At 50.9% G+C, this 22964-nt stretch overlaps 8 protein-coding genes across 8 annotated transcripts; 4 read left to right on the top strand and 4 right to left on the bottom strand.

The window, feature by feature from the left end:
- Positions 1 to 1222: 1222 nt before the first annotated feature.
- EDD37DRAFT_333084 (pleckstrin domain-containing protein) lies at positions 1223 to 4707 on the top strand. The gene has a single exon (XM_062811595.1). The coding sequence runs from the start codon at positions 1408 to 1410 to the stop codon at positions 4666 to 4668; it is 3261 nt and encodes a 1086-aa protein (XP_062672046.1). The 5' UTR covers positions 1223 to 1407; the 3' UTR covers positions 4669 to 4707.
- Positions 4708 to 5189: 482 nt separating this feature from the next.
- EDD37DRAFT_626522 (concanavalin A-like lectin/glucanase domain-containing protein) lies at positions 5190 to 7516 on the top strand. The gene is made up of 3 exons (XM_062816311.1): positions 5190 to 5733; positions 5787 to 6697; positions 6785 to 7516. Exons 1-3 carry the CDS (start codon positions 5628 to 5630, stop codon positions 7271 to 7273), a joined length of 1506 nt encoding a protein of 501 aa, XP_062672045.1. The 5' UTR covers positions 5190 to 5627; the 3' UTR covers positions 7274 to 7516.
- Positions 7517 to 7856: 340 nt separating this feature from the next.
- On the top strand, positions 7857 to 10065 carry EDD37DRAFT_626519 (C2H2 type zinc-finger-domain-containing protein). The gene is made up of 2 exons (XM_062816310.1): positions 7857 to 9506; positions 9560 to 10065. The coding sequence occupies exons 1-2, from the start codon at positions 8010 to 8012 to the stop codon at positions 9575 to 9577; spliced, it is 1515 nt and encodes a 504-aa protein (XP_062672044.1). The 5' UTR covers positions 7857 to 8009; the 3' UTR covers positions 9578 to 10065.
- A 3262-nt stretch (positions 10066 to 13327) lies between these two features.
- On the bottom strand, positions 13328 to 14895 carry EDD37DRAFT_332433 (uncharacterized protein). The gene is made up of 3 exons (XM_062811593.1): positions 14588 to 14895; positions 13979 to 14389; positions 13328 to 13876 (listed from the first exon to the last, which is right to left on the bottom strand). The coding sequence occupies exons 1-3, from the start codon at positions 14788 to 14790 to the stop codon at positions 13510 to 13512; spliced, it is 981 nt and encodes a 326-aa protein (XP_062672043.1). The 5' UTR covers positions 14791 to 14895; the 3' UTR covers positions 13328 to 13509.
- A 1039-nt stretch (positions 14896 to 15934) lies between these two features.
- EDD37DRAFT_332257 (thioredoxin-like protein) lies at positions 15935 to 17257 on the top strand. Its single transcript, XM_062811591.1, has 6 exons — positions 15935 to 16093; positions 16187 to 16207; positions 16286 to 16296; positions 16385 to 16545; positions 16688 to 16835; positions 16889 to 17257. Exons 1-6 carry the CDS (start codon positions 16044 to 16046, stop codon positions 17179 to 17181), a joined length of 684 nt encoding a protein of 227 aa, XP_062672042.1. The 5' UTR covers positions 15935 to 16043; the 3' UTR covers positions 17182 to 17257.
- On the bottom strand, positions 17108 to 19514 carry EDD37DRAFT_332837 (uncharacterized protein). Its single transcript, XM_062811594.1, has 2 exons — positions 19223 to 19514; positions 17108 to 19133 (listed from the first exon to the last, which is right to left on the bottom strand). Exons 1-2 carry the CDS (start codon positions 19277 to 19279, stop codon positions 17334 to 17336), a joined length of 1857 nt encoding a protein of 618 aa, XP_062672041.1. The 5' UTR covers positions 19280 to 19514; the 3' UTR covers positions 17108 to 17333.
- A 330-nt stretch (positions 19515 to 19844) lies between these two features.
- Positions 19845 to 20972, bottom strand: EDD37DRAFT_607732 (Maf1 regulator-domain-containing protein; the record flags this gene model as incomplete). The annotated part of the gene is made up of 2 exons (XM_062814990.1): positions 19845 to 20909; positions 20967 to 20972. 2 exons carry the CDS (start codon positions 20970 to 20972, stop codon positions 19845 to 19847), a joined length of 1071 nt encoding a protein of 356 aa, XP_062672040.1.
- Positions 20973 to 21734: 762 nt separating this feature from the next.
- EDD37DRAFT_332323 (Adaptor protein complex sigma subunit) lies at positions 21735 to 22964 on the bottom strand. Its single transcript, XM_062811592.1, has 5 exons — positions 22798 to 22964; positions 22710 to 22743; positions 22519 to 22636; positions 22139 to 22413; positions 21735 to 21823 (listed from the first exon to the last, which is right to left on the bottom strand). Exons 1-5 carry the CDS (start codon positions 22806 to 22808, stop codon positions 21785 to 21787), a joined length of 477 nt encoding a protein of 158 aa, XP_062672039.1. The 5' UTR covers positions 22809 to 22964; the 3' UTR covers positions 21735 to 21784.

Genomic DNA, 22964 nt, shown 5'->3' with positions numbered 1-22964 from the left:
GGTGATTAACGAACTCTCAACGCTCGGCCCACAGCAGGTGGTGTTATTGGAAGCAAGGACCTTTCGGCGCAACCTTCTCCTGCGTATACCCTATATGCCCGTCAATGAGTTCAAGTAAGCTTCAATAATTTGAAGAATGCATCGGCACAACGGTCAAGCGTATCCTTTCGGAGATTGCTTCCTGCCCAAGAATAGGCATGCCTCGAGGGTAACGTGGTTCAGGGCCCGTTATGGCGATGCTCGAAGTCTCCCAGAGACATATCAATAGGAGAAACTGGTAACAACATGTTGCAAAGTATGTCAGCGGATCTGACCATGGCTGCCCGGCAACTCAAGCCATGAAACCTTGGGGTTGGATATAGGATTTGCCGCCGAATCTGACAGTTGGTCCCGCGGTGAATCAGTCTTCGAAGAACCTTTCCCCCATATTGTACCCCATGTATGCCCCATAACAAAATCACGCTCCCCTTCCGAGCTGATTATGTCCTTTGCGATGTTGATGTATGCTTGACAAACCGAAATTTTTGCCTTCTACTGGAACGTGTGTATAGTGATATTTGTCTCTTTGAGCTCTTCTACTAGCTGTCTTGTTCAGCAGAATGGTCCTATTGATGTCGACAGCAAACGCGTATCTGTACTGAATGCGTTCGAAGACCGTATGGGCCATGCATGGAAAAGTCCCAAACCAGGTTGCAGTCCAACCTTGGGGGAACCATGAGCTCTCGAATACTGCACGACAAGAGTAGTTACATTGCCTCCAGCATTGTCTTCCGAGCTTTGCAAGAAGCCACATCCAGACAAACTTGGTGACTGGCTGGAGATGGGTTGCTTTGCCCCAGGAACTTCCCAAATGCAGCAGCCCTGATCAAGTGCTCCGTATTCAGGTGACCAGTTCTAAGAGGTAGAAATTCCTACCTGTTCAACTCAAGAGTGAACTGCTGCTTGAGATAGGCACGATTTCACTGATCGCGCACTGGGTACTCTTGGTCAAGAGTCGAGGCAAGAGCTTTCTTGTCTGAGACTAACAACAGAGAAAATGGGATGGGAAGGCGGTTTCAATTGCGGTTGTAAAGCCAAGGCGAATTCCTGTGAACAGCATGGAAAGTCAATCACTTTCAAAGAAATCGATTTAAAGAACTCGATGGGTTTGGCCAGGCGACATTTTGGCAACGTTTAGGCGAGCCTGGGCGCATGAAGAGCCTAGGGAGCCTAGTCATAGCCTAAACTTACCTAGACGTTGCTGTTTCCGTTGACGTCATTTACTCAAAATTCCAGGCGGGCGCCTGCAGGACGCGTTGCAAGCAGCTGGACTGTAAAACTCGACGGTGCATCGGCCTCTATGATAGACGCTTGCATGTAAAATGTACAGATGTACACGGGTAATATGATACTCGCGGCCTTACTGAGATGTCGACCTCTCAAGTATTGCCTGTGGGCACCCTGACGACTACCCACGACATTGACGCATTGAATCCAGACTCGTACACTGCGCATCGCCTGAAGCATGCATCTCCCGAGCACCTGCACCTCACCTCACGGCGGTTCTTCATTGGTCCTATCCCTGAAGGATGGCTCAACAGTAACAGGAAGTCATGGTACAGGAGAAGACTAGAGTTGAGCACATATTCATCCAAGCAGGCAAGCTTTGACGCAGCTGTGGACGATGGCCCTCACCATAGGACGATGACAGGTTTGGGCGGCCCATCAACAGCTGCACGTATGGCTTTCAGCTTTCCGCAGCCGGAAGATGTCAATAATGAGACCTCGAGCGGAGCAGACGCAGACGAAGTTGAAGAGCCCCTGGACGAAGAGGACGTAATCGAGACGACAGACATTGAGCCCGTCGCCACGGCTGAAACAACTGATGTACCACGGATAGTGGGTATTGAAGAACACGACGAGACTGGACATCTGGCTCCGAAAGCTATACCGGTTCCTGCAGACAAGGGCATCAACGGGACTGGAGACACGAAAGGCGAGAGTTCAGCAGGAACAGCAAGATCGCATGAACCGGAGTCATTTTCAACGGCCAGAGAACATGCTCTTGGCCCGTCTACAACAAATTCGCCTTTGATAGAAGCTCGACGATCGGGGTTCGACACTGACCAAGAAGAAAGTGACGGCCAGGGCTTAGCAAGTTTTACCAGACATTCCAATGTGGAGACGAGCTCTAGGACAGCTCTCTTGCCACCTGGAGGTGGTACATCAGGTCCAAAGTCGCTTCGGAAGCACGATCCTGCCCCGATGGAAGACGACAGCTCTTACCAGGTGAAACGCTCCGACACAGGCGTCAGATTCAAGGTCTCGGAAGGGGTTCAACAAGGTAGGCGGCGAATGGAGAGCAAGGCAGGCCGAGCCATGGACCGTGTAGCGCATCAGAGGATGCGACGGAACACTCTGAAAGAAGGGACCATCGTGAAGATGGAGAGAATGTTGGTCCGATGCGACATCACCATGCAGCCTGTTCCCGAAGATTTCGACGAGAATGAGAGTCAGAAACTCGAATTGAGACTGCTCGAAAAGTGGCGGGAATACATGGTCGTGGTTCGAAAAAGCAAGCAGCAAGACATCGATGATTTTAGGATGCAAATCTACAAGACGAGAGTGATCCCTGAAATCGATACAGAGTCAACGAAAAAGAGACCGCAGCATGAAATCAGGCTGGACCCAAAAACGACAAAAGTCAATTTGTACTCCTCCTTGGACAAGACACTCGTCATTTGGCATCCATACAAACGAGGTACTCGTATCTTCGTCATGCGACCTACTTCCACAGCCCATTCAGTCGAGTGGTACACTTTTCTCAGAGATGCCATAGGGTGGCAGAGGCCCAGCGTACTGAATATTAACGTACCGGACTTGAGTGTGGTACTGAAACTGGAGCGGCCATTCGAGGAGCTTGAGACTGCTGGGTTGAAGGCTACGGACGAGCAGACAGCGCTCGCTCAGACTCTGGCAGCCGAGAAAGCGGTAGCTGGCAAGATTATCTCACAATGTATTGAGATGCTTGAAGGCGACCCAGAATGGTCCAGTGTACTTAAACACTGGAATGAGACGGCGAAAATGGGGCTTGCGTGGAAAAGATATGACAGATTGGAATGGGTCTATGGTGCTAACGAGCAGAAAATGTACGGATCTGTTGCTCTGCAACGATCGCATGACCTAGAACTGCGACCTAAACATCACTATCCGACATCCACCCATGGGAGAAAAGGGAAGCTGCACGACGAGCCACCACCTATTGAGGGGTTTCTGATCCGTCTGACATCTCAAAAGGGAGTTTCACAGCGCTTCGGAAAGGCCTTTTTCAAGCGACTGTATTTTTCTACCCACGACCAGTTCTTGATGTTCAATCGACCTGCCAAAGCGACTCCGCCGCATCCACCTCGATTGGCTACCATCAGTGGAAGCGATGTGCCATCTTCGCAAGAGATCATTGAGAAAACACCAGCCATGTTCGATGTCGAACCTTACAAGTTGACACACGGAGATGTAGCGTGGCTGGCTTCCGGGAACAAAGCGACCATGCAGAGTCACGATCGTGAGGCTGTTGAAGAAGCTCGACGGAATGTGGCCAATATCCTCGACTCGGATGGATTCATCAATGTGTGCAATGTGCGCAAGGTACGACCGATCCATAGAGGCTCCTCGCCAGCGGATGATACGCTTGACGCTGGTTCTGACTCGGATGTGGATTTCCATCAAGATGTCTCCGATACCAGGGCTGAAGACGGCACAACCAAGCAAATCGACGACGAGCGTATTTTCGAGATTGAGCTTGACAATGGACTGGTAATCCGCCTGCAGGCGTATTCGAAACAGACTCGAGATGAATGGATCAACAGGTTACGGCACCTGGTCAAATACTGGAAATTGCGCACCGCTGCAGAAATGGACACCTACAAAGCCATTCGACGTGCCAACCTACAAGAGCTGAACATTGACGAAGAACTCGAGGCAATTATAGGACAATTTGCCAAGAAGTGGGAAGTCAGCCATAGCCAGGCGAGTCCAGAACTGTACAACATGTGCGGCATTAGCAGTTGCCGAAGTATTACAATGGCCGGGTCTCTTTATTTGAAAACGAGACGCCGAACCACCTTTCACCGCAGCCACATCGTCTTGACTGGTGGCAAGCTTTTGATCTATCAAGCCACACTCAGAAAGCGGACTGGTGAGCAGGTTCGACACATTCATCAGGAGAAGCAGCAAGCTGTCGACCTGAAGGATTGTTATGTCTACAGCGGCTTGATCGTTGATGACGATCTGTTGTATCAGAACAAAACCTTTGATGCGAATCACCCTGGTATCGCCACTCTCCCACGTGTCTACTTGGAAGACGGCTGGACTAGTGCCGATGTTGACGTGATGACCTGCTTTGTTGTGTGGATGAACAGAAAGAAAGGGTGGTTCCGGACTGCGGCAGCGACAGTCACAGATGTTCCTTCAAGCGGTACAGCCGAAGACGGCAAGACTCATGGGAGAACGAGGGCCAGGCTGCGGAGGGTTGGTCAACTTGGTGTTCCTGGTCGAGGCATGGTGTTCAAGTGTCGCAGTCGAGCCGAACGGGACCGTTGGGTCCTGAGCGTTGCAAGTGAGATTGAGAAGGTGGTAGAACAGGAGGCTGAAGAACTTGGAGACGAGGGTGAGTTCAGGTATGATAAGTGAGCACTCGCAATTGAGTCTCACTCTATGGCTTTACTGCCGACGTATATATTTGCTATTGGCATCTTTAGCATTCTCATTCAGCATATTTCAGCGGTGCATCTAGTGGATAGGGCTGCTCGCGGCGAGCAGAAAAGTGACCAGCAGAGGATGAAGTATATTGTTAAAGGAGGGCTGCAGGAGTGCATATATGGTTTGGGACACAGTACATAATACGGATGCCTGCTTAGCAGGACCATAACAGCATTGATGCACAATACTGGAGTACAATCATGACGAAGCCTTCGACTGCGCCAACGTACTCGTACACTGCGGAGGAGATGCTGCGCCACGGTGGCTCCATCCCGTCCAGCCGTCGAACCGTTGGCCGGGTGGCTGCACTGGTTTAGCGCAATCCAACCACCTGGGTGACGGGTGTCAACAGGGTTTTGGTTACCTGGGTGCTCCGTGCCTAGGGGCGATCCGATCGGCGTCCCCTGATGCAGCCGAGCTGAACAACACGACACTCCGCGCTCTTGTTGGTTCCAGCCTCTGTGTATTCCGTCCAATGCTGCCCTTTCAAAGGCTTTCATCCACATTTGTCCCCTGGAATAGCAACTTTCCACCTAGGGTCATGTCTCAGCCTGCCTAGGACGGATTCTGCCCTGTGCTACACCCTGCAAATCTGTGCTGTCATGCGCGACTACCGTGCAGTGTCACGTCGCGGTGACGTTGGCTTGGATTGACCAACCTCTTCAGCACTATACTAGTATTCTCGAAGACTTGGATTTCTTTCGCTACTCGTACACTCTCACTGACAAACACCATTGAACTTCTGTTAGCAGCAAGTATCCGTACTCAATCCCACCGACTGATTGGAATGCAAGGGAACACGCGCTAGACTTCACGTGTCCAGCCTTTGTTTTCCTCTGTCTTTCCTGCATTGCATCGGCGTTGAACACATTTTCTCATCCTTGTACAATATGTTGAGCTCACCTGCGGAGTTCGTGCTCACTGCACTCATCCTCACCTCAATATCACTTCCAGCTGCGGCTCAAACATATACGTCATGTAACCCGTTGACGGAGAGTAAGTCCAGAAAACCCTTTTCTTTCGTGGCAGCAGCACTGACAATTACACAGGTGGATGTCCAGCCGACACAGCTCTAGGGAAGAGTCTGACTATCGACTTTACCTCCGGTGCCTCCTCCCAGTTCAACGTTTCGGGATCCCCAACCTACGGTGACAAGGGCGCAGAGTTCACCATTAAAGAGTCTGGCGACGCTCCCACAATTACCTCAAAATGGTACATTATGTTTGGTCACGTCGATTATGTTATTCAGGCGGCTCCAGGAACGGGCATAGTCAGCGCCGCGGTTTTGCAATCGGATGACTTGGACGAGATCGACTGGGAATGGATCGGAGGCGACGACACTGAAGCGCAAAGCAACTATTTTGGAAAAGGCATCACAACAGAATACAACCGTGGTGGTACCCACAGCGCTCCGGACAATCACGACGAATTTCATACCTACAGCGTCGATTGGACTGCCGATGAGATACTCTGGTCAATCGACGGCACGACCGTTCGAGCCATGACTCAAGCTGAAGCCGACTCTGGCCAATACCCTCAGACACCCATGTATGTCAAGATTGGCATATGGGCTGGAGGTGATCCATCAAATTCGGCTGGAACCATCGAGTGGGCAGGTGGTGAGACGGATTACTCGGATGGTCCTTTCACCATGTACCTCAAATCTGTCACTGTCAAGGATTATTCGACTGGATCTTCATACTCGTACTCGGGTACTAGCGGCACGTGGGAGTCTATCGTTTCGGACGGTGGCGAGGTCAACAGCTCAGGCAACAGCACGTCCGACTCAACGAGCACCGCCAGCGCTGCTGCCACGACATCTACCGCCTCGAGCAGTGCTGGACTTGCATACAGCAACAGTGGGAGTGATAGCTCTAGCTCGACAAGCCATACTGGTTGGCCGTGGGTGACAACATCAGGAACCGCAACCGCTACAGCAAGCAGTACGAGCGTCACCGTGGTAAGCTCTTCGACCTCAGGCTCAGGGATGACATGTTGGTATCCCTTGCTATGCACACTTTAGATTTCCTCACTAACATTGGTACAGTCCCCATCCAACTATACGTCCTACTCGGCAGTCTCTGCGTCGGCTTCGGTATCGTCCTCTTCCCCTGAGTATACAAACACTTCTCAAACCACAACCCTTCTCCAGAATTCCACCACCACGAGCGGATCTCAATCATCAAGCACGCTGGCTACGACAAACACCACTAGGAGCGCTGTATCAGCTTCGCCCGCGGCAGCCTCCGCGTCCTCAAATACAAATACCACCGTTACTCGAGGACCTTTGTCAGCATCGTCCACGTCTGTCGCAACATTCGGCATGATAACCACTACCAAGTCGTCGACGACTACTAGTGGTGACACATCAACCTCTGTATCAGGAATAACGACCTTTGTTCAATCGGGAAGCTCGTCGACGGCTACGGCCTCAGTGACAACGACACCGGCTGCAGTGAATACTGCGAACGGATATTTTCCCCTTAGTCTTTGGGGTATGCTTGTGTGCTTGGTGGCCACATTGTATTTTGTTTAAAGAGTTGGCCAAACGAATTACGGCACATTTGTCAGAATGCTTGGTTTATTGATGGAGGGTGGCGTTGGAAGGATTCTAGAAGGCCAAGAAAAAGCCGCATTGCAGGACCAGGAACGGGCAGCAAGGCTGCGAAAAAGCCTTGGATAAAAGCGACGACTATGATACCCATGTAAAAAAGAAGGGGCTCCAAGTGAGTCTACTATGTAGTAATATTAGATACATGAATCGAAATATCAAACCAAATTGTCTACCAGTCTGGTGTTGTTTGGACGAAATTGTCTCTCGACATGATATTCATGGACCGGCAGGTTCGCAGGATTTGCGTATACGCAGGAATCATGATCAACACTCGTGGCTATCGAGAGAGCCGGCCCCTAACCATCGGTAGTAGGTCATGGATAGGCATAAGATAGCGAATGGCTAGCAGCACAATTCCCTTTCATGAGGCCTCAAGGCCCTCAAAGCCTGCATATCTCCGTACCTACTGTAAAGGGTGGAGTCTCGGGGCTGGAAATCCTGACAAGCGGTCGCACGTCATTGGAAAGGCACGTAAGGAATCTTTTTTCGTCCGAACTGCGAGCGCCACAACCGGATCTTTAATCGCTATTCATCCCACTCTTCAAGTTCAAACTCTCCTCGGATTGATAACGTTTCTTACTCTCTCAACCCCTCTACCCTTCTCCATACTCTCTACTACCTGCATAAGTTCTTCCTGGCTCTTCAACCACTGTTGATCATGGCCCCGACCGAAGTCTCCGATGTCTCGCAAACTCACCCTTATACCTGCAATTCTTGCGCGGTCGCTTTCCGAAACAGCGATGCCCAACGGACACACATGAGAAGTGACTGGCACAGATACAATCTCAAGAGACGGTTGGCAGAACTACCGGCCGTATCATCGGAAGACTACAACGAGAAAGTCCTAGCCGCTCAGGCGAGCACTACCGCCGCGGCCGCGCAAGCATCCTTTGCGAAGGCATGCACGACCTGCCAGAAAACCTACTACAGCGAAAATGCATACCAAAATCACTTGGCCAGCAAATCACACAGAATGAAAGAATTGTCGGTTGGTGGCAAGGCATCAAGGACCGAAACAAACACGACAACCGACTCCGAACATCTAGACCCAGAGGCAGAAGCCGAGTTTGAAAAGGTGGTGGCGGGCATGAAAGATACATCCATCCAAGAAGTCCCTCCTGTAACACGACGGCCATCCGCACCACCACCAGATGCCGAGCCTCGAGAAGACCACCCCATGTCACCCGAAAAGCCTACCGCATCCTCGATACCCCTGACCAAATGCTTGTTCTGCAACTACGATTCTCCCACCTTTAAACTCGGCGTAATGCACATGATGAAGATTCACAGCCTGTTCGTTCCGGAGAAGAGCTATCTCGTCGATGCTGAGGGTCTGGTCAAATACATGCAAGCCAAGATCTACGAGAACTATGAGTGTTTATACTGCCACCACCTCGGGAGGACCGCGGAGGGCATTCAGTCTCACATGCGTGACAAAGGCCATTGCAAGATTGCATTCGAGGCCGAAGAAGAAATGATCGAGGTGGGCCAGTTCTACGACTTTTCAAGCACATACTCGGACGCTGGGGATGATTCTGATACGGAGATGAACGCTCCGAGATCAGGACGGAACGGAGGAGTCAAGATTGAAAACGGAGAAGATGACGGATGGGAGACTGATTCCTCATTTTCATCTCTCGACACCGAAGATCTTGCTTCCGTACCAAACGACGACCGTACAGGATCTTACCAGCGTCTACCTTTGCACCGACACCACTCGAACCTGGTCGACCCTAGACCGCACAGAAATGCTGATGGTTTTCACTCGCATGCTCACAATCACGCCAATGCAGTCTTCTATGATGAACACGAAATGCACCTTCCTAGTGGGCGGGTTGCTGGTCATAGGAACTTGCGAAAGTACTACAAACAGAATCTGCATTCATATCCTACGGCTGCGGAACGGATGGAACGAGCGCAGAGATTGATCGAAGAGGGTTCCGATGCGGAGATGGAAGACGCCGGAGTTACTCCGCCCACTCCTCCTCGAAACAGTCTTATGAGACGCGGCGAAGCCGGCATGATAGGTACTACGAGTCAACAGAGAAAGGACGTGCGATCACAAGAGATTCGAAGCAGACAGAAGGAGCAACGCACACAAAGTCGGTACCAGGCAAAGCTGGAGAAGCAAAACAATTCCCAGAAACACTTCAGGGTGAGTCAATTGTCAGAGATGTTTGAACAACCCATACTAACGTTGTTTTCTAGGATCCCTTGCTTCAGTGATTGTCTGGTTTGGTTATCGAGCCTTTTTGTCCTTCGGCCTACGTGGCATTTTCGGCCGGTGTTCGAGAGGATCATGTGCTTTTGTCTTCGCGGCATAGCGTGCATTATATGGACATGGACATGGTTAGAGAAAAGGGGGGCTACAGATAGATGCCTGCATCGATCCACAATGGGCCATCTATGGTGGGCGATCGACCTGGTTGATAGAAGTACTGCTGCCAGTACTCAATGTGCATGAGTCGAGTCAAGCCAGCTGGTCTATATGGTTATTCCCCGTCCTGGATGCTTTCATCGAGGACACCGCTTTCTCTTTATTTTCCAATCTTTTATAGGACCCGTGATTCTGTGATTAAGAGTGTGAAAAGCGAGAGTCTGACCTGCGAACCTCACGGCATGGGGATACGGCGAAGCAAGTGCTCTGTAGATGTAGTCTTGGCTTTTCATCTCCAATTCAACCTCCAATCGACAATTCCGAGCTTCAACGCGACGGCGACGTTTGGACAAATCCCTGCGAACAATATTCTTTGTTTGGCGAGCATTGGCAATTGTGTCGGCAGTGTCTTTTCCTTTGTGGTCCTCGAAATTGTGATAGTTGGCCTTGACCTTCGACGACTCCACCAGCACACGCGCGGATCGATCAGCTAGCTCACGCCCAGCAATTGTCTTTCTCCTCTGAACGAAAGAAAAAGAATCCCTCGAACGCGACAGCATCGAACACCCACACATCGAACGCTTGAAGATTCGGATCTCATTGAGCTGGGTTTGTTGGTTCCATCAGAATACTCAGAGGAGGTGTCTTACAGATGGCGAAGAAAGGTACGTTTCTGCCCATGTCTGTCTTGCGGCTTGAGAAGATGGGGTTTCAATCGAACGTGTAGCTGATAATGTGTTAATAGCGAAATCTCGGACCGTGGCAGTCCGCCTGATTAGTATGGCCATGACGGGCTTTTACAGGACCTTGGTCCGACCGCGTGCGAGTCGGCCTCTCAGCATGATGAAGTACGATCCTGTGGTTAAGAGGCAGGTTTTGTTCCTGGAGCAGAAGAGAGGTGGAAAATAAGATATGTCACGAAATGGACTTTTCGCTCCTATGCGGGATTGACCGAGAAGAATTGGAATAATTACAGTCATCGGCTTGTGGTTGAGAAGAGAAGGAATATCAGACTCATGAGGTGCGGATCAATATCAAACATCAAGCCGTTGATACGAGTTGCTATCTCAAGGCCGTGGGGATGGGCTCGATAAGAGATGGTATATGAGTTTCCCAGTAAAACGAACCGACAAAAAGTGGTTTGTCAGACTCTTGGAGAACGGGGTGTCCAGAGTTGCGACTATCACGCCTGTGGAGAATGGAAGAAGGACGGAGAGACTACGACTCAACGGTCGTGAATGTGCAGAGTCCAGGGTCTGCGAAATGTTCTACTAGCAGCATGTGGTGGCGACACTGCTGATGGAACGGCCTCATATGGCCATGTGTGGTGAACAGGGCAACAGCGCGACCATGCTGGTCCTGTTGCGACAAGGTTTGCTAGGGCCACATTGGTACGACTGAAACAGGGATGGAAGGGGCCCAGCATCAGATCATCGTGATGATGAAGAGCAGAAGACCATAGCTGTCACGACCCAACGATTATGGCTTTGAGCGCCAGGAAAGGGCACGATATTGGCGTCAAGAAGGTCGAAAGATGGATATCAACTTATGAAGTGGTAAAGATACGGAATGCAAGCTTGCGAAGCCGATCCAAGTGCCGTTCCCCTTCCCAATGATCGCCGGCGCAGTGAGGTGGATGGGAGTTGATATATCAGCTACCGAGGATATTCCGTCAATACCCACGCATTGCTCGGGGTCGGTCGGGAGAGTTCATGAAGCGAATCAAGACATTCATGCCATGTAGGGCACTTAACACACTTGGTCAGTCTTTGGCACTCTCACCTCAAACCTACCACCGTGCAATAGCCGGCTCAAGATATTTGAGTAGTTCACGCTTTTGGTGAACGGAGGATCTCGACATTAGCAAGACACAAGTCACATTCCTCGTAGATCTGGCAAGTCAACACTGTGACAGGATGACCGCGCGACGGTCTCCTTCCGCAAAGCCGCTGCACGGACCGGCTTCTATATTTGATCTTTGGACCGTCGATCGACGTGGTGGCTCATGTTTTCATGTCCTTCGCCCGCCTTACCATAATGTACTGCGACGGGCCTTCCGCCACCAGTGATTCGTGTGATGCTTACCTCGGGATCCAAGATATCTTTGCCAACAAACACATAGACCTCTTCAGAAGCAGACGAAGTTCAAGACAAGTGAAAGGGGGAGTCGGCAAGGCCGCGTCAATCGTCCCTTCCCAAACAGGCATAGTTTCTCGTGATCCGATATCGATACCCGATCCTCTCTCTGTATGCAAGTCAAAAGGGGTCCGTGCCAACTTGTATCCCACCTAGAACCAACGTCAAAAAAAGGAGACAGCAGCGAAAGACAGGAGACAGCGAAAACTCTTCCAAGGTTCGTCTTTGACATCTCGATGGCTGGTTTCATCTCTGCATGTTCTGAAACAGCAACCCTCTTTTTTGCAGGGTCTCCATGATTCTGGATCTGTTCCCACCCCTTCGCGGTGGCTTGCTCTGGGTGGACTGAACTCCCTCGCTGAGTGAACTCTTTCATCGAGGGAACCTGCAAGGAAGAAATGTTCGGCGACGACCTCAGAGTGAAGTGCACCCCTAGGAGAGAGACTATAGTAGACTTCCAGAGAATGTCTGTGCGGCATGAAGCTCAAACGTTCGATCTTCGACGCCTTTGTGCTACACTGTAGCCATGCACAGCATCTCCCAGGATCATCTCGCCATTGACTGCCCGCTTTCTCTTCCTGCGGCTACGGCTGTGAACATCCCATACTCGTAGTGCACGAACAACCCTCTAGCGCCATAGACAATACTATGTAGTATCAATCCGGGCTGCATCGCCGACACTGGCAAGCTTGAAATCCATCCCAGCACCGTGAGCAGTGAACACCTTACGTACATAGTATAACTGGATCTACGGCCACTACGATACTAAGTTCTCCGCTCGCCTTCGCTTCGTGAAGTCGCCATCGTACCTGGTACGTTCCGCAGTACTAAAGCAGTTTTTGTCGTCGTCTCCGCTCCCTTAGTAAGTTAGTAGGTAGACGTATGCCATTGCGTAACCCCCTTACGGAGTACTCCATTGCTCCAGCGACTACCACAGTAAACGTTAACGTCAGTAAGTAATTCTGTCCTACGCGAGTGAGACATACATTCAACCCTCGCGTGCGTCGTTCACGTGGACATTTCCAGATCCTTGTACTGTGCAATTGTTCGTATGCTAGGGTTAGAGTTGTGATCAGTCGTTTTGTCAAGCCCTAACAACCCCTCCGTGTCGCGAGTGATGCTGTAGATCAACAAGAGTCGATCGGACCGATTTCGCGATCGGCCTGTTCATTTGTCTTCTCGAGAAATTGTCAGTGCAGACAATGTTTCTAACGTCGTGGATATGGCCAAAGAGATGAGGACATGAGATAATTTTGAATGTTTTTGGTTCATTTGAAAGCATTCTCTGAGAATGCCTATGCTACTAGAACTATCTTATGCTTCACACTTTGGAGCCTGTCTGTGGCTGATGATGCTGATATCTATAATTTCCATACAATACAATATATCCAAATCCATTTTTTCCCGTTCCATATTTCATCCTCGTTGGATGCCCAGTTCGCTCTCACGCTAAATGAGTGATTATGAGAGTTGTCGTAAAAGATTGTATCGTGTCGTAGTCATTAGTTTATCGAAAAGTCGTTGTCGAAAAAGTACAAAGAACCCGAATGTGCGCCCAAAGACATGCATTTGCACAGTTTTGTGTGGACTTTGCGTTATGATTTCCCCAAAGATGGGCAAACAGCCGAATTGGAAGATGATGCGCTTAGAGCATGGCAGCTACCACAATGGCAGCTGCAGCACCAGCAACCTTGTATGCTCCTGTAGGCAAGCTTGCAGCGGCACCAGTGAAAGTGCTAACGGCAGCAGCGGATGTCGACGATGAGCTAGTGGTTGTCGAGCTAGCGGTGGTGGCTGCGACTGACGAAGAAGCCGTGGTGACAGCTGCCACGGAAGAGGAAGAGGTGGTGGAGGTAGTCCACTCTTCCCAAGCCGTGGTTGAAGTCTCCGCAGGAGCGACAGAAGCAGAGGTTGTTGTCGTGTTCCAGTCTCCCCACGCCTCGGTGGTCGTTGTGCCGGAGGTGGTGGCGGAGATGGGGGCCACGGATGCGGAAGTAGTGGTGGTGGTGGATGTTGTGGTCCACTCACTCCATTCCTCCGAGGTCGTTGAGCTGGTGGTGCTGGTAGTGACTGAAATTGGGGCGACGGACTTGGAAGTAGTAGTGGTGGTGGATGTTGTGGTCCACTCGCTCCATTCCTCCGAGGTCGTTGTGCTGGTGGTGACTGAAATTGGGGCTACGGACTTGGAAGTAGTGGTCGTGCTGGTAGTTGTAGATGTCCAGTCAAGCCATTTGGTCTCGGATGGAGTTGTCGTTGTGGTAGTGGTTGTGACGGAGATTGGTGCGACAGACTTGGAAGTCGTAGTCGTTGTAGTCGTGGTCCATTCTACCCATGCTTCGGTAGTAGTGGCCGATGTCGTGACGGCAGCTGGAGCAACACTGTTAGTCGTTGTGGTAGTAGTCGTCGTAGAAGTCCAATCAAGCCATTTGGTTTCAGAGGGCGTCGTTGTTGTGGTAGTAGTAACAGAAATTGGGGCAACGGATTTGGAAGTGGTGGTTGTGGTTGTGGTGGAGCTAGTGGTAGATGTCCAATCCAGCCACTGGGTTTCTGACGGGGTTGTGGTTGTGCTAGGGGTGGTGGTGGTGGTAACAGAAATGGGGGCAACGGATTTGGAAGTGGTAGTGGTAGTGGTCAAGGTAGAGGAAGTCCAATCGTCCCAACCTGCCGCACTTGACTCAGTACTCTGAGTAGTTGCGGAGATGGGAGCGAGGATGGCAGACGATGTCGTCTTCGTTGTGGTTGTGGTGGGGGCAAGAGTTGTTGTCGTTGAAGAAGTCGACTGACCATTTTCACTAGACCAGTCTCCCCAGCCGCTACCGCTGGAACCGCTCTCACTTCCACCATACGAGTATCCGCCACCATGTCCTCCAAAACCAGGAGCTGCGACAGCAAGTGTCGCAAGGCCGAGAATAAGAGCCGACTTCATCTTGGCTGGTGTTGTTTCGAGATTACTTTGAGATCTTGCAAGTGTGTTGATATAAGGGTCTTGTTGATATCGATTGACCTTTTTCTTCTGTGAACGAAGGACTCTGTTGTTTAGAGCTAGTGAAAGAATGTGCAACGAAAGGATGATGGAGAGGGAAATATCAACAACGACTGGGAAGCGAGTTCAAATACCCGTTGAACGAAAGAGACGTCACTGTAAGCCATGGGTGACAGGTTCGGCTGTGTGACTGGGAACAGGTCTCGAGCCATCAATACTCCTCCTGTCAGGGGTGGCAGGCGAAGCCAAAATGGATAGAAAAGACCCATGGCGACGACGACTACAGCCCGATTGGGCGTTGCTCTGCTGAGGGATCACTGTAAGTGGAGGTATAGAAAAGGGGAACGGACCACGCTGCAGCTGGGGGGAGTATAGAACAGCGGGTCCAATGCAGCAGGGAAGAGAAGGCTGGCCGCGGCAACTGCGTGGTGCGTGGCGTGCTCGGTCCTCACATCGCATGGTTCTCGTGCTGTCAAACGCAGAAAAAAAAGTTGGCTGGCGGCAGTCGAGGCCCAAGCTGCAGCGGAAGTTGAAGGAATAGACTTCTTCGCGTCCCCTGCATCGCGCCGCCAACCGAGCCCACCCAGCGCGGGCTGTCAAAACATCCTTGGCAAGGTTGGTGCCGTTTCACCTCTTGATACCCGCCTCCGATTTGACGCTCCGAGCGCCCATCGCGCATGGTCCAGGGGAGGCTGAAGGTGGGGCGCTATCGCCTATCGATGGCGCCAATGGAGTTCTCCAGCCCTGGGCTTTAGGTCAGGGACTCCCTTCGGATCTTTGCTGAAGCTCGGAGCATGGTGAAATCTTGCAGGCTGGTTCGTCGAGCTCACCACTATCACCAGACTGAAGGACTCGGGCGTCGAATCCTAGTGTGTGCGCTTTCGTCTAGAAGCGGGCGCAGTTGTTCTTTGAGATCTGTGCATGGTTCAAGCCTCAAGCTGACAAAAGGCGTCCTCCGAAGCACAGCGGGATCTTGATGCAGCGGGGCACAAGGTGAGGAGAATCCGTTGCCCATGTCGGACTTTTCGAAAGATGCCGTCACCGACCTCCATCTTGTCCTCGACTGCATTACGAATGCAAGCAACAACGTGGATGAGCTGTCCACTGCAGTTGACCTGTAAACTCACGCACTGTGTTGACCGACCTTGATTTTCGTTGTACTTCGGCAACTCGCAGAATTCAGCCCGGCATCAAATATGACGTACGAATCGCAAATCTCGTTCACCTTGGATACCATCTGTCCTTGGTAAGACATTTGTCGGCCTTGATCCTAGAACATCTGGTTGCACTGGCAATCCGGACGTCGAATTCGTTTTCATTTACGCTAATTCGTTGCCAGGACATATCTTGCAAAGAAAAGGTCTGCTTATCCCGTTTTGTGCTGTGCGTTTGCGTCGGAGTCGTTGAGCAGCTGACTCCCGTTGGTACGATGCTGTAGACTGGATGAGGGTCTGTACTTCCACCCGCCATGTTGTGCATAGCCGGGGCGCACTGTTCACTCGGCTCGAGCATAGCCTTCCTCTGACAAAGTTGACAGCCCTGCGACGTTTTCGCCAAAGCGATGACGCCAATTTTACCACCTTCGTTGTGAAATATTTTCCGTATCAGCTGAATTCTGACGCCTCGAAAGAGGGGGAGGACAAGTATTCGTGGTATAAGAAATCGCGCTATGGGGACTCGGATGAGAAGATGAAGATGGTGAGTTATGGCCATCCGCACGAAATTTCGATGAGGATGCAGGTGGTTGGGGAAGAGGCTATGTCAAATAAAGCCGTCCCGGGACTTGATGCTTGCCCTCGCTTGTGTCGTGTGCTAACCATTCCCTGTTGCATGATGACAGTATATCACATTGATGACAGCATATGGCAAAAGCGCGGGCATCAACTTCAAATTTGGCGGCACTGTCTCCAACACTCTTGATGCGCACCGAGTCATCCAGCATTTCCAGGAAGAAAAAGGGCCCGAGGTTGCGGACAAGATAATAAACTGTAGGTCAGCCTTGTCTGGGATGCTCACGACTGACCGACTGACCTGTCCCCAGCGCTGTATTCTCAGTACTTCGAGAATGAGAAAAATCCTTCAAGCCTCGAAACATTACTGCAGGCGACGGCAGGCGCTGGCATCTCAGAGTCCGAGGCGAAGCAAGTCATTGAAGATAAAAACGATGGTCTCCTGGATGTGAAGATGTTGATACGTGAGCAGACGACCGACGGCATAGACAGTGTACCTTATGTGGTTTTTGAAGGCAAGAGGCGCGACTTTACACTGGTTGGAGCAAAAGAAGTCGAAGAGTATGAGAAGGTGTTGCATCAAGTTGTGAAGGAAAGCAAGTGAGCGGAAGAATGAAGAGAAAGTAAGATTGTCCGCTTGGAATGTGGTCAATTTTTTCGCATCATTTGACAACCGGACTCGACCTTACACCTTGTGAACTCGAGCACGCAGGCTCTTGCTATGCCTCAAAATATACCATGAGAATCTATAACATGCTAAACATCAAAAATCTCTCCAAACCCTACACCGGCACCAGCCCTCCTGGCATCGACCAGATCTAACCTCCATCCAGCCCATTGCTTCAACCCTCTCTTGACCTCTCTCACATGCTCGACCATCTTACGGGCCTCTTCCTCTCTTTGAGCCCGGGCAAAGGCATCCTCATCAAAGGCGTCATCTTCTGCAAATTCCTGAAGCAGAGAGTCGTTTCGAGGACGGTTGGTTCGTTGCTGCGCTTCAGGCGAGGTCGTGCTCACCCGGAACGCAGCCAGGCCAGAATTCAACACCTGCGAGAATCCAGAATGTCGAACCTGTTGTGCTTGATTGCCACCAATACTCTTCCGCCCGTTCGCGTTGCCAGACCCAGACAGATCAACCTCGTCAAAGTCTTCGCCAGGGTCCATCGAAGTTCTCGACCCTTCGTCACCACGTGGCTGCATTTGTACCCTCTTGTCCCGCCAGACACCACGCCGCAAGTCGAACACCTGCGCTTCCAGGTCTCTAATCTTCTTCTCGAGTTTCTGGCGCTCTTCATCTTCGAGTTCGTCCAAACCTTCACCTCCCGCATCGCCACTCATGACACGCTTGTGCTTCTCTCTCAATCGTGCATTCTCACCCTCGGCCTTCTCCACCTTTGAGCGTAGAGCCGGCAATTCTCGAGCGCTGGCTTCAGCTGCCGCCAACTTCGAAGCATTTCTTGACTCCGCTTCTCGATGCAGTTTGTTCATAGCCTCAATCTTCTTGTCCAGTTGCTCGACCTTCTTCGTGAGTTCGTCCGTTTGCGACACAGCTTCTTCTAGTTCTCTCTCGAGACTCCGTAGCTTTGTGTCCTTGCTTGTTCGTTCTGTGCCATCGAGAACAGCCTTCTCGCTCGCTTTGGACAATGCCTTCTTGGTGTCGGCCAACTCGGTCTCCAGACTGCGCAACTTGTTTTCTGCATTCGCCAATGAAATCTGCAACGCCGTAACTTGCTCTCCATGCGACTCGCGTCCTTGCGACTGACTGGATAATTGACCTCGTAAACGAGATATCTCAAGCTGCATGTCGGCAATCGTCGAGTCTTTGCTCTCAAGCTCAGCTTTCAACGTGTCAACTTCCTCTCCTGCACCATGGGTACTATCCTTTCGACCACCGGTGCTGGCCTTGCGCCTTAATGTCTCAACCTCGGCCCTCAGCCTGGTAAGCTCGTCGTCGGTGTCGCCTGCAGTAGACGCCGACTTCTCAGCATTCTGTTCTCGAAGCTCTTCTAATTCTTCTTCCACCTTGCGCCACCTCTTCTCATGTTCTTCCGCCTCTTTCGCCAGCCGCTTGTTCTCTTTCTCCAGCTCTTCTACCCGGGCCAACATATTAGCACTTGCGGCCGGACTAAGAGGGCCATTGTCCCTGAAACTCGTACTTCGAATCTTGCTCTGGAGGCTAATGCTCGGCTGTCGTGTTGTATGACGAGGTCCTCTCGTAGACGAGGAGTCCTGTTCTGCCGGAGGAGTAACAATATCTGGGGATTGTAGTGTTTCTGGATCTGCGGGTGCCGCGTTGCCCGCTTGGATGGCTTCGTTGAGGGCTGCCTCGTCCGCGTCTATTGTTTCTGCCGTAGTGTCTTGTGCGCCTGCTTCTTCTACCTTTGCGGCATCTTCGCCATCTACGTTGGCTTCCTTTTCTTCAGTGGCCGGCTCGGCTTCTACTTCAGGCTCATCTTCCTTGACCGTGGCATCACTCTTTGGCTTGTCTTTCGCACTCTTTTCGCCCGTGCTCGTTCCGGCGGTCGCTGCTTTCTTCTTCTTCTGCAATTGTGCAACCTGAATCAAGCATGTCAGCAGGAGTCAGACCCACGATGATTGCCAGGCCATATGCTTTCATCACATATGGCTCGTTGGTAGTGGCATACTCTTTTTTTCGCCGCTGCGAGCTTCTCAGCCTTTTCTTTGTCTTCCTTTTCACCCATACTATTGTTTGGCCTGAGTTTGAGGTTGTGTAGGCTTTGTCGGTGTCGAAATTATATTGCTTGATATCCAAGAACGCAGTACATAGAGCGGCATGAGGAGACGTGGTTTGTACGCGACTTTGACGGCCAATAGTTGGAGTGCATGTGCTCCGCACTGGGGATGCTGCGGGTGTCAAGCACTCTCAACCAAGTCTGTATGACAAGGTCACCTATGTATCGAACAACACCGACGTGGAAGGCAAACAACTTTAGCAAAGGGCTCGGAAAGCCATCATTAAAGTAATACATGAAGCCTATGATCAATGTTGCCAGACAGCGCGGTGCCCACAGTACCCAAACAGACCCGAACCTGCTTAAGCCGAACCCCCAGCCATAGCATAGTCCAAATCCCTCCAGAACCCCATCATACAAAGTCATAACCCAAACACTGATCTTTGGTGGCAGGTTCATCAAGCCGCTCCCACCGGCTTTTTGAACGCCGCAACATTCTGGGTATCATTACAATATCAATAACCATAAAAACGCCATAACCCTGGAGCCAACACTGACGGAGTCATAACCCTGCTCAGACTTCCAAGGGGCCCACAACTTCTTCGCTCACTCCTCTAATCGTACTTTTGCTGTTACTTCTGAGACTTCGTACCTCTTCGTCACTCAAAATGTAGTTGTCATTCTCGTCGACAACAGGCCGTGCTGGCGGTGGGAATCGTTCTTCATCGATTCGCCCGTCCGGGGGTGACTCGGTCATCGTCTTCTCAATGAACGGCATCTCGACATCTTGGTTTTCGGCAGCCTCAATATCGTCTCGATCTCCCAGCCAGTATCTTGCTCTTTTGTGAGCACCAAGGTCGGGAGTGATCCACCCATCGGATTCCTCGTCGGCAAATCTTTTCGTCTTGACTGGCTTCCTGAGGCCATCATTGGTTGACACGGCCAGAACGCTGATTCCACGCAAATAGAGGTAGCAGACACGCTTTCTCTGTTTGTTGAAGAAAAAGTAATTCATTGACCAGATCGACCCTTCATCGTCATCCTCGAATGGGTCGAAGTCTTCTGGAGCGTACCGATAGATACTGCAATCACGTAGGCTCATTTGCTGGTCAATCAGTCTCCACATTCCCGGACCCCAATGTGTCTGGCTTGATGGAGGACATGCGGATTCTGGTGCCAGTCCCGGTACACTTAAGAATGAGTTCAATGGTCGTGGCCGCAGATTGTACAGTGCTGTGTCCAGAGTGTTCATAACCTGGCGCAAGCTCTTCTCCCGTTTGAAGTCTGTCGGTCTCAGCATATGGGAGAAGTCATAGTCTGGATGGCTGGCGTTCAGCGTCGCTATCAAATACGCATATGTTCTCCTTGAGCTGATCATCCCTAGATTTCCAAACGGGCTGCTTCGACTCAGATTTAGGCTGGAAGCGAGCATGTGCGCTTGAGGTGGGGAAAGCGAGTTTGAGAAGTGCAGATTGGACTTGTATTGCGCTTCGAGGCCATTTTCGATGCTTTTGTATAATTTCTTGTCCCCTCCTGCGGCCTTTGTCGTATACAAATCACATCCACCAACAACATGTAGGTCGGGCGTCGTGAAATTGAGGGAGGACGTGACAATATCGAGATCGCGATTCGGCATAAACTGAAGATGAGTGTTAGCAAGGACAGAGACGCGGAAACTATGAGAGGCCCTGCTTACCTTCATCTTGGCTAGGCCGTGTCAGATCACTGCATAGCATGCGAGATACGTCGTGTAAAGTCAAGTCTAGTCGCTGTCGTTTGCTGCTGTACTGGAGTGCAAGCGCGGCACAGCGTTATCAAAGCGGTCCGGCTTGCGCCGATGGCGTAGGCGAAGGTAGTGATGTGGTGAGTTGGTTGGCCTGAATAAGCTAAGTGATCGTTGACAGAGAGATATCCAGGCTGGCTGCAGAGACAGCTCTTGGGCGATTCAAGTAGCCAGACGATTGACGTCTAGCAGGTCAGTAGAAGATGATAAGAGGCCATGACGATGCGGTGTTGGTTGATGCGATGGAATGAAGTTGGAATCAGCCTGCGGGAGGGTTGGAAGTTAGAGGTTGCGAACGGACGGGAATGAGCCACGCCACGTGACTCGCGGGCGGCCCACAAAACAACCAATAAACGGACAGTGCCCTTTCACGAGCCGAAGCAGGCAGCGACAGATGGTTCACACACGGACTCGAACGGTGGTAGAGCCATGAGGTCAATTTCAGCCGATGAGGAGAAGCTCACAACGTGTAAGAGATGAATGGTCTGACAACATTCCGAAAGACAACTGTTCGCGTTAGCCTTCAACGGGAGGTGGTTTGTGTCAACATGCTTGATTATATCATCGCCTTTCGTATCTTCTCATACACTGTACATGATGCTTCTGACGCGTTCGTGCATCTAGAAGAATAGACCTTGTTTGCAAAGTCCATGTATCATTCATTTCTTGGGTATCAATCGGTGACGCCTTGCCCCAACTCCATGTAGGTTCATAAATATTGTCGTCGCAGATCATATGAGGCCGCCATCTTTGAGTGCTGTTTCGGTGTCCTGTCAAAGGAATAAAACTGTCAACGAGTGCATCATCGCGTCTTGTATCGACGTGATGCAGCCAGGCTCACTCCTTCTGGTCATCGTATTCTACATGAGTTTCGTAACGTCTTCTTCGACCTGAGTATTCCGAACGCAAACAGTCAGTCGGAAACCCAATCAAGAGACGGGACCAAGAGTCAATCCAAGATGGAACGCGTACATGACCTTGGGCTTTTGGCAGGCGTACTCTGGTAGCACGTGGCAGAGGAGGCAGTCCAGAGATGGCGAATCGCTACACATAGCGGAGGGCAGGACAGACACAGGGCGACTTACCTCCATATCTTCCAGACTGTCCTCCTGGCTTATACATCTGAGGACATTTTTCTTACTGCTCTCTTGCAGTTCTCCGGCCAGGAGGAGTTCATCCAGTATGAAGTATGCCTTTTGAAAGTTGAAGATGATATCCAACTCGCATACGTTTCCATAGTATTTGTCCATTTGCTCCACGTAGCGGTGTACGATTTCAAGAGTGATCAATTCATTATCGGAGGATGCACATCCGGCGATGAAGAAAAGAGAAGCATATCGACGGTAGACAACTTTGGTGTCTGATGGGTCAAGAAGTGTCAGCTTCATGCATCCAGAAGAAAAAAGGACAAGCGCTTTGAAGGGGCAGGTGATGGGGGATGATCAGCATCGTGGACAATCCGCACCCTTATATTCAAGAAAATTGCACATTCGAGTTCGGCGTGAAAGGACAAGCTGAGTAACATCTTTTATGATTTTGGCCTTCTCTTTGGGTGAGAGAGTTGTAAACCATTTTGCCAGCCTCTAGGAAGATTACAGATTTGAGGTCAGCCAAAGTCCGATGGTGGGCGACCTTTCAAAGGGAGATTGAGCATACCACTTTGCCCTGACGAGACAGCAAGATGAGATAGCTATGGCAGTGTTAATATCACAACGACGATGATCAATAGATGGTATCGCCTCACTTGATGGGCATCTTGCTTCCCTGCGTGTGGTGCAGGTGTTGTCTGTCGAAAGAGAGAGTGTGGAATGAAATTACAGCCTGCGACTGAAAGGAAGCGAAAAGTGGAAGCGGGTCGGAAAACTGCGGCCAAGCCCTCCCGTCTCAAAATGTGACGTGCGGTTGAGTAAT

The sequence above is a fragment of the Exophiala viscosa genome (genome assembly GCF_022695815.1).
Source record: "Exophiala viscosa unplaced genomic scaffold EDD37scaffold_3, whole genome shotgun sequence".
In the NCBI taxonomy this organism is placed as follows: Eukaryota; Fungi; Ascomycota; class Eurotiomycetes; order Chaetothyriales; family Herpotrichiellaceae; genus Exophiala; species Exophiala viscosa.
This window is presented reverse-complemented; position numbering and strand designations above follow the sequence as displayed.

Coding starts and splice junctions, on each gene's coding strand:
- EDD37DRAFT_333084 (XM_062811595.1), top strand. CDS start 1,408: ATGTCGACCTCTCAAGTATTGCCTGTGGGCACCCTGACGACTACCCAC.
- EDD37DRAFT_332323 (XM_062811592.1), bottom strand. Junction 22,637..22,709: donor TGTCTCGTCAGGGCAAAGTG/GTATGCTCAATC, acceptor TAATCTTCCTAG/AGGCTGGCAAAATGGTTTAC. Junction 21,824..22,138: donor ACAGTCTGGAAGATATGGAG/GTAAGTCGCCCT, acceptor TTCCTTTGACAG/GACACCGAAACAGCACTCAA.
- EDD37DRAFT_626522 (XM_062816311.1), top strand. CDS start 5,628: ATGTTGAGCTCACCTGCGGAGTTCGTGCTCACTGCACTCATCCTCACC. Junction 5,734..5,786: donor ATGTAACCCGTTGACGGAGA/GTAAGTCCAGAA, acceptor ACAATTACACAG/GTGGATGTCCAGCCGACACA. Junction 6,698..6,784: donor GCAGTACGAGCGTCACCGTG/GTAAGCTCTTCG, acceptor ACATTGGTACAG/TCCCCATCCAACTATACGTC.
- EDD37DRAFT_626519 (XM_062816310.1), top strand. CDS start 8,010: ATGGCCCCGACCGAAGTCTCCGATGTCTCGCAAACTCACCCTTATACC.
- EDD37DRAFT_332433 (XM_062811593.1), bottom strand. CDS start 14,790: ATGAAGTCGGCTCTTATTCTCGGCCTTGCGACACTTGCTGTCGCAGCT. Junction 14,390..14,587: donor ACAACCACAACGAAGACGAC/ATCGTCTGCCAT, acceptor GCTGGATTGGAC/ATCTACCACTAGCTCCACCA. Junction 13,877..13,978: donor TGGAGCGAGTGGACCACAAC/ATCCACCACCAC, acceptor GTGGACCACAAC/ATCCACCACCACCACTACTT.
- EDD37DRAFT_332257 (XM_062811591.1), top strand. CDS start 16,044: ATGACGTACGAATCGCAAATCTCGTTCACCTTGGATACCATCTGTCCT. Junction 16,094..16,186: donor TTGGATACCATCTGTCCTTG/GTAAGACATTTG, acceptor ATTCGTTGCCAG/GACATATCTTGCAAAGAAAA. Junction 16,546..16,687: donor CGGATGAGAAGATGAAGATG/GTGAGTTATGGC, acceptor GCATGATGACAG/TATATCACATTGATGACAGC.
- EDD37DRAFT_332837 (XM_062811594.1), bottom strand. CDS start 19,279: ATGGGTGAAAAGGAAGACAAAGAAAAGGCTGAGAAGCTCGCAGCGGCG. Junction 19,134..19,222: donor TCGCAGCGGCGAAAAAAAGA/GTATGCCACTAC, acceptor TGCTTGATTCAG/GTTGCACAATTGCAGAAGAA.